This window comes from Octopus bimaculoides, chromosome 27 (assembly GCF_001194135.2).
Source record: "Octopus bimaculoides isolate UCB-OBI-ISO-001 chromosome 27, ASM119413v2, whole genome shotgun sequence".
NCBI classification, from domain to species: domain Eukaryota; kingdom Metazoa; phylum Mollusca; class Cephalopoda; order Octopoda; family Octopodidae; genus Octopus; species Octopus bimaculoides.
The window spans coordinates 16993178-17001663 of record NC_069007.1 but is presented as its reverse complement, the minus strand read 5'-3'; the positions used below and the strand labels follow the sequence as shown (position 1 = coordinate 17001663).

Sequence of the window (8486 nt, the reverse complement as noted above, 5' to 3'; positions counted from 1 at the left end):
ACCAGGATATATTTCAATCCACTTGGAGGTGGTGGGGATTTTTGAAAAAAAAATTATAGTCCTTTTAAATCAGCAACTATAAATAAAATTTTCACTTACCATTCTGTTGGGTACACTTTGGTTCATTTTAACCTAAAAGGATACAGTTAAATATGTGAGCAAAAGTGAAACATTTATTCTAGTTTTTATTTTAGTTCACATAAAACCAAGAATGAAAAAATTCCAAGAAAATAGTTATGTAACATTTACCATAGAATTTGCAGTCATTCCTCCACCCGTTGGGCCTCCACCCATATTAGAGTTGCTAGTATTGCCACTGCCACCAGGTCCTCCACCCATGTTCTGTCCACCCATAGGTCCTTGGTTACTGTAATTGTAACCACCACTCATACTTCCTCCACCAGTCATCTACAAAATGAAATCAATTGTCAGTCATCTACTCTTCAGTTCAAAACAAACAAGCTCCACTTGTGATACAAATATGCAATATTTAAAAAGCACTGAAATATAAAACCCATTGAGCTTTCATAAAAAAAAATTTACCTGATTCTGGCCAGGTCTGTCAAGTCCCATAGCTGCAGGAGGTGGGGGAGGAGGTGGGAGAGGAGGTGCACCAGTGTTGGTGTTTCTACCTCTCTGCTGATTATCATTCATTGCTGGACTACCACCCTACAGAGGAAAATAAACGCTAGTGTAACTATCAACAACAGACCTGTTACTATTTACTAACATCACCGATCGCATGCTATGACCAGCCAATGAAATTTTTTAAGTGGAACAGGGAAAAAAGAAACAACCCTGCTTCCATACATCACTATTTTAAACTAAACAAAACATTTCTGGTGACTTATCTAATTTATTGTAGCAACTAACATAATACCATCTTTATTATATTAAGTAAAGCTCCAAGAATATGAAGCTATTTGAAGCAAAAGAAAGTACTGAAATTCCAATCAAGTTTACTAGTATTTTTGAAGTATTCTGCCTTGGATAATAAAATTCTTAAACTGATTAAATTTCTTAAATGAGACAGGTTTTGAACACAGAACTTCTCTATATTCTTATAATTCATTACATTTTCTTAAGAACATTTTTGTAAATCAAAAAAGCATGGATTTGAATGTAATTCAACTCCTTCATAGGCTGCAGAACAAACATAGGTCAAGGAGAACAATTCAACTCCAAAATTCCTTACAAGAAAAAATAAAAAGCACTTGCCTGTCTTCCCATCATGTCTCCTGGACGATCCCTACCCATAGATTCTTGTCCCATTTGTCGACGACGAATTTCCTGGGATCTCAACAGTAAATCTGTACGCCTTCGGTCATCTTCTTGCCGTCGCCTTTCTTCGTCCTGGCGCCTGTTGGGATATCAATTTAAGAGAAAATTTATATAAGTAAAAATTGTCCAAACTTCCAAGCAGCAAACGAGACATACAGGCAATTAAGTTTATCAAGTGGAAAAAAAAGAAAACAATTTACCTCATTTCTAATTCTTGTCTACGGCGAATTTGTTCTTGTTGACGTATTTCTTCAAGTCTTCTAAGTTCTTCCTGCTGTCGCAGTAAGTCTTGAAGGAAAGTACAGAAAAAGATTATTGAAAATTGGCTGCAATAAATAAGGACAACACAAATTATTACACATTCTACATACAACATTACCTGTGCCCACTGTTGTCAGTTTCTCTACAATCAGGTATTCAACACTGATATCTGAACACTAGATAAAAACATACCTTGACGGATCATTTCAGCTTGTTGTTCAAACATTGCATTTTCCATTTCATCTTCCAATTTGAGGCGAGACTCTTCCATAGCTTTCTTGACACCTTCATGCTGTTGTTTCTCAAGTTCTTCAAGTTCTTTCCAGCGCAGACCAAACTCATATTCAAAAGAGCCAGGAGGTGCAAAGCGAGGTTCTGATTCTCTGTCCCTATTAATATTAAAGTAAATATTTAGTAAGGGGTATATTAAGAAAAAGTTTACAAGTAGGCTAAAAATACAAGAAAATTTGAAAAAACTCACTTCTTGTAGGCATCAGTTTTATTGATGAACTTTTCCGGATATCCATCTTCTTCGTCCTTTTGGTCAAGGGGTTCAACTGTCACTGGACGTGGAGCACTATTTAAAAGATAACGAGTTTAAGATTTCAAAATTGGCGAGATGTCGAAAATTCTCAACATCAATGATAAGAAAAAAGAATTTACTTACGATGACAGGAGAAAAACACCCTCAGTTATTCTTTTATACGCAGCTTGAGCACCAGGTTTTCTTGCAAACTCTACAATTCCTTCACCTGTTGGCCGACCTCTATCATCAACTATGACAACTGCTCGTTCAACCTCACCAAATTGGGAAAATGCTTGATGTAACAATTCATTAGAGACATGTTGTGATAGATTTTTCACTTTTAAGGCAGAACCTAATGACGCATAACGAACACGCAGTGTTCTTCCTTTGCGTTGCATGCCATCAAGAGCAGCTTTTGCAGCTTCTGCATTGTGACGATAGTCCTACAGAAAAAAGGAGGGTAAAAATGGAAAAAATATTACCAATAAATAATATAATTTGGACTACATCTCACAAATTCTCTATTAATTACCTATAACATCTGCAATATTCAATTACAGCAAGTGCAAACCCTAACACGTTTTTGTACTAATATTGCTTTGATATTGGAAAGAATCCAGCTATCAAAGTTTGATAAACTTTTGCCAAAGTTAAAATGAGTTATTGATCAACTACATAAGGGAGCAATCTAGGTATTTAAAAATAAAATTTATTAGATAACTAATATTTATTAAGTGGGTATAAATGGCATGTGTGTGTAAGAGGTATTACCTACAAAAACAGTATGGCATTTTGTAATCATAGCTGCATGTTTATTTAAGTGTTCAATAGCTTCCTAAACAAAATGGTATATTTCAGGTGTTTTGCTTACTATTAACATTTAGCATTTATACAATATTGTTGGGATATATTCAACAAATAAATCTAATTAAGTTTCTTTCATGCACATTGTTTATGCATGTTTTTATAGCATAATAACTACTTTTGATTGAAGTTGAAACAGCTTTAAACCTCAAATTTTTTTCCTCAAATATTTATTTGCAAGCTGTCTTCCAAATTCACACCATGTTTAATCAAGATATATTTTACTATTTTCCATGACGCATTCAATCTTACAAAGCCATTACTTTTCACCAAGACTACAAAATGTATTCAATGTTATTATGGCCATCTCATCTGAGAAGCCACACCAGTGTAGTTGCATCATTATCAAATTTTACCATCAATTGAAATGTTAATGAAAGCAAATAATTCATTACAAAAGGTGGAGTTTAAAAACTTCTTGAAATCTATCAGAATGAAGTTTTCCATAACAGAATTCTAATTCAGTTTTTAAGTGTGTATCATCTATGTACACACATATACATACACAACTACATATTCATAAATGTGTATTGAGAGAGGTATATAGCTATAAAGATATTTTAATGTGCCTCTATACCTCCTTTTGAGTTGAATTTAACTGAGAATGCTAAAACTCGAGATATAACCTTAAAATTACGTTTGCCTGATTGCTGGCAACTTTCCAAAAAGGAGACTTCACATCTCTCACTGTCTATGACCTCAAACATATTTGCTCAAAGCAACATACTTTCCACCTCACCACACAACAGTTCCAAAACACACTATTCATATCTTGTCAACACACCCACTCATTTCCATTAGTCTCATCATATTCAAGTAAAAATAATGATTTTAAAGTAAAGATCTAGAAGGCTGATGCATCAGCATGAAATAAAAGTTTTTGGCTAAGTTTTTATTATGAATGATTTAAACTATTAAGATGACCATTTTTTTTTTTTAAGTACCACAACTGCCTACTGATTAATAAGCTTCTCAAAACAGAATCAGCCATAATTATATTCAGTATTACAAAGAACCTATGTTTTTGTTAATATTTAAGAGCAATTTTAAATTTATTTTTTATTATTTTAGGCTAAATTCTTATTTTTACTAATATTTGTTGATACATCAATATTCTTGATTTACAAAATTTTTTGAGTAACTACTCATTACTACATTCTTTTAACAGAAAAATTGCTGTAGTTTCTCAAATTTCAAATTTGACCATATGCTTTAGGAAATCAATCACCATCAGACATCCTCTTTCCATGTTGGCATGGCCTAGGCCTGTCAACATTTGATTAAGAGCTACTGCTCCCAAAAACTGGTTGGTGCATGTTCTTGTGCTACCAACACTAGATAGGCTGAATAGACCTGTGGGGCTGGATTAAAGAGACCTTACAATCCAACACTTTCTCTCCTGATTGTCCTATCACTTTACATTTGTGCTGCTTACATTTTTGTAGTACCAGCCCAAGGGTAATAGCTTCACTCTCATCTGCAGAGAGCACAGAAGGTTCAGTTGAAATATATATAGAAATGTAAAAACCTGAAATGAGTAGAACTCCTCAGACATTATGTCCTAAAAACCACAAGGTATTTATGCTGAACATAAATACTATAGGCACACAATACGACACCCTACACGACAGGAGTTCAAGAAATTAAAAGTACACTTCAGTGATTCTAATTAGAAACAAAAATGAAATGCAATAATATACTCTATGAATGAATGCATTTATGGATTGAGTACTTAGTCATGCATCTCATCATCTAAAACATTTCAATTTAGTTCAAATAAATTTGATTTATAAATTAAATTCAAATGAACATCTATTGTTTTTACTAATACTTTCATTTAACTATGCAACTATATATCTTAATTGAAACTAAACTATTTCTATTAAATCATCATGTCCTAAAAATTATCCAAAATCAGTAGCCATTTCTATTCAGATATTTTGAGAATTGAAACTCATGAAATTAATAGACAAAAATGAAATGAGGTCACTATTTTTCTAAAAGCTGACCTTAGAAATTAGAATCCTTGACCTTGAAAATCAAATACAAATTAGAACCTAAGAAGGTTGGAATTGAAAAATTGTTAAACACAGGGATAACTTTTAAAACTAATGACATATTTTCCTTTTTTTTTTTTTTTTCCTTTTAAAATGGAAAGCAAGTAAAAGTGATTCAGGAAAGGTTTAGACAATTACATATAAATGGAGGATTTTTTTTCCTGCTCATCTAACAGCAAGTAATTTCTCATCTCCATTTTAACCATTAACAACTTAAACACAAGAAAGAATAGTAGTCTATTTTTTGATGAATCATATGTAATGCTCAGAAGCACAAAGCAAAAGTAATGGTTGTTGGAAGACATTATGGTTGCACAAGTATTCTAGCAGCTTTAATACACACAAGATGGTGATTTGGCACTAACATTAGCACAACAAACAAAATGCCTTATAGTATTTAGTTCATACTCTTTACATTCTGGGATCAAACTTGCTTGTCAATTGTCATGCAACTTTTTGAGAACCAAAAAAATAAGTTACTACTCTAGATTCAAATTAATACTAATGGTCGTTGGTACCCGGGCTTCTCGGCAAGACATTTGAGAACTTCTTGCAACTGAAGATAAATTACTTCTTTTCTATATTTCAGTTAAGTTGTTAATTGTTAAATATAAACCCCAAAAGCCATAGTATCTTAGGAGCAGCAACTTTAGGTATCATTAGCTTTACAAGAGAATATCAATGTTACATCAATCTTAAAATTTAATGAGGGTATGTGATGCCCCAGTCATCCTAGCCAGAATGGAATTTGACAGAAGACAGCAAAAGAAATGTCTAATCAACAATCAACCAGGTTAAAAAATGTGGGCAAACATGCACACATCCATATTTACTTGGGTGCCTGTAAAGAAGAGTATAGTTATGAAATTCACTTCTCAACTATATGGTTTAAAGTGTAATCCCATTACATGGTATGTTGGGAGAGTTTTCAGCTATAAGTCTCAAGTTAACCACAGCTCTAACTGAAATTTTGGTAGATGGAAACTGTACATGTGCACACGAACCATGTCTGCACTGATATCAACGTGGACAGCAATACCAATTGTTCTGTAACTTAGCACTTTTAACCAATGGGATAAGCATTTATACTACCTCAAAAAATCTCGTCCAATTCATACCAGCACAGAAAAGGGACAAAGTGTAAGTAATAATCATTCAATTTTCTGTGCAAAGTACAGGCTGAAATACCTTGTATTACAACATTAATGTCAGGAAGTATAATTTATTTCAAGTAATATTCATAGCCACTTCAACATGGCTGTCCGTTCGATTTTAACCCCAAGAGGACATTCCCACTATCTGGTTATTTCAATTAAAATTAGATTGTAAGCAATGTTCTGGACTAAGTAGACCACCCTAAATTTCTTTTCCAATAGAAAATTTGAGGGAATTTTTTTTTTAACATGAAAATTTACAAATCTTTAATAGTCAAACGATGTTACTGCTTGATGTACCAACTCTGTACGACATAAATGCAGAACATCCAAAATCCTAGAAAGAGTGGGGATTTTTCATCATATGAGCGCGAGATGATATACCATGTCACCAGACCTGTAAAAGTTAAATTTCTTAGGAATATAAGTGTCTATAGGATGTCATTAACTTAATTCCCTTACATCTGCCTCACACAATGCAAAGTGAATATAACATGTACAAAGAAACATGGAAGAGGAAGACGAAGTTAGGAGGGTTGAGTAAAGATACTTTGAGAATATGGCAAAGAAGAGAGTGCACAATACCATTTGCTCAAATAGCTGCTATATTATCAACACTTTCTCTATTCAGCTGTTGTCAATTCATTACTACCCTGTTGGAGATAAGCCTGTTCTGCTCACAGGAGGCAACTGATCCATGACAGGGAACTTAAAACACCGCTAAAATATCTTGTCCAAAGCACTAAAACTCTTGTCAATTCATTATATTTGTGTGTATGTAAATGTGCATTGTACGAGTGTGATTAAAAAGTTGGTGTGATCTTGTGCTTATAAGCATGCTGCTATTATCGTTTAGCATAAGATAAGCTCTGGTCATATAAATCTACCATACAAGGCATTCATTTCAATCACAGCTATCCCAGCTTTTTTATTCTAGTATATTTGGGAGTGCATTATCCTGGTGACAGGGATAGGCAGATGTGACTTATCTTTAATAGGTCCTACAACTATGTAGACTCCCATATTGGCTCAAGTTTGTGGGCGTTTTGTTGTTGAATACCACTACTTTTAATACTTCTCATACAATGCAACAAAACAGAAAAAATAGGCTACAGAAAGAGTATCACAGAAAATGAAAGAAATAGTAAGACACTGTAGAAACCATGTGATTAGAGTTCTCATTGGTCATTCGACCAGCTAGAAATGTCATTATGTATCTAAGACGAGTCAGTTGTGATCATGTAACTTTTTAACGAATCTGACAATATGCATGACAAATGGTTTTCTTTCTCTCCAAACATTGCTCATCCACTAATCACTTTACATACCATATTAGTTGCATTTTATTGTAGCACCAGTACCAGCGGAACATATAGGGTTGAGGGGAGGTAAAAATGAAAGGTTATGTGATAGGGGAGACCAATTCACATGAGGAGAGAGTAAGAGGCAGAAATGGGAGATTGTGTTGTAAGGAGTAAGAAGGAACAGTAATTGCAAAGAATAGTGGAAAAGAGAACATGCAGAGACTGAGAATGGTCAATGGCATAACTATCATCAATTATGAACTTGGCAGAGGAGGGAGGAGGTGGACTGGAATTGAAGATAAAGATGGTAATGTTAAAGGAGTGATCTAAGAGAAGTGAAGTCGTGACAAGCAGTACAAAGAATGAGACTATAGGCACATAGACTATAGCAAATTGGAGAACATGTTATTGGGGTTGTATTGGATGCCACACAGCTGATGCAAACCATTTTTGTACACAGACGTGTTCCAGGAGTATTAACAATAACACATTCTCTCTCACTATGTTTAATGCTGCATATATCCTACTTATCCCTTAGTTCATTTGTGCACTTCTTTGTAACATTCTCAAATCCTCTGCACTCGAGGCCCACACCTCAGTGTCATTCAACATTACACTTAGCGTACAAAGGCATCATAAACCCTGCCCTTCACTCCTAGAAAGTGAAAAAAGCTTTTGTTGCCAGGAAAAGTAATAATTCTTTCAAGTCAAGTTTCTCCACCCACCCATAACTGCTAATTGGATTATCGTCTGCACCTGTTACTGTACGACTACCCTACAACTGAACCTCAAATAATGAAAGACAAAGGTTGACCATAGAAACATTTGAACAAACTGCTAAGTGATCCAATGCTCTGATGATGGCAAATAAACATTGTATACACATATAAACATAGATTCACATACATGCATATTCGCACGTGCACATGTAGATATTACAGTGCATAACATGTATAAAGTGGCACAAATGATATAACCGAATTGGCGTGGGGGAAGTGGAGTATCCAAAGTTTCGGTCAGAGGCCTTCTTCAGAATTAA

The 8486-nt window shown here is 34.2% G+C and overlaps 1 protein-coding gene across 1 annotated transcript in view; it reads right to left on the bottom strand.

Moving 5' to 3' along the window:
- The window catches only part of LOC106881973 (non-POU domain-containing octamer-binding protein), a 9424-nt gene extending 5785 nt beyond the window's left edge, over window positions 1–3639 (bottom strand). The window contains exons 1-9 of the mRNA XM_014932507.2: window positions 3502–3639; window positions 2210–2511; window positions 2024–2119; window positions 1735–1931; window positions 1482–1569; window positions 1219–1360; window positions 544–669; window positions 250–408; window positions 100–132 (exon numbers count right to left, since the gene is read on the bottom strand). Coding sequence (XP_014787993.1) covers window positions 100–132; window positions 250–408; window positions 544–669; window positions 1219–1360; window positions 1482–1569; window positions 1735–1931; window positions 2024–2119; window positions 2210–2511; window positions 3502–3639 — 1281 coding nt within the window. The remainder of the gene's footprint in view (window positions 1–99; window positions 133–249; window positions 409–543; window positions 670–1218; window positions 1361–1481; window positions 1570–1734; window positions 1932–2023; window positions 2120–2209; window positions 2512–3501) is intronic.
- Window positions 3640–8486: the final 4847 nt, after the last annotated feature.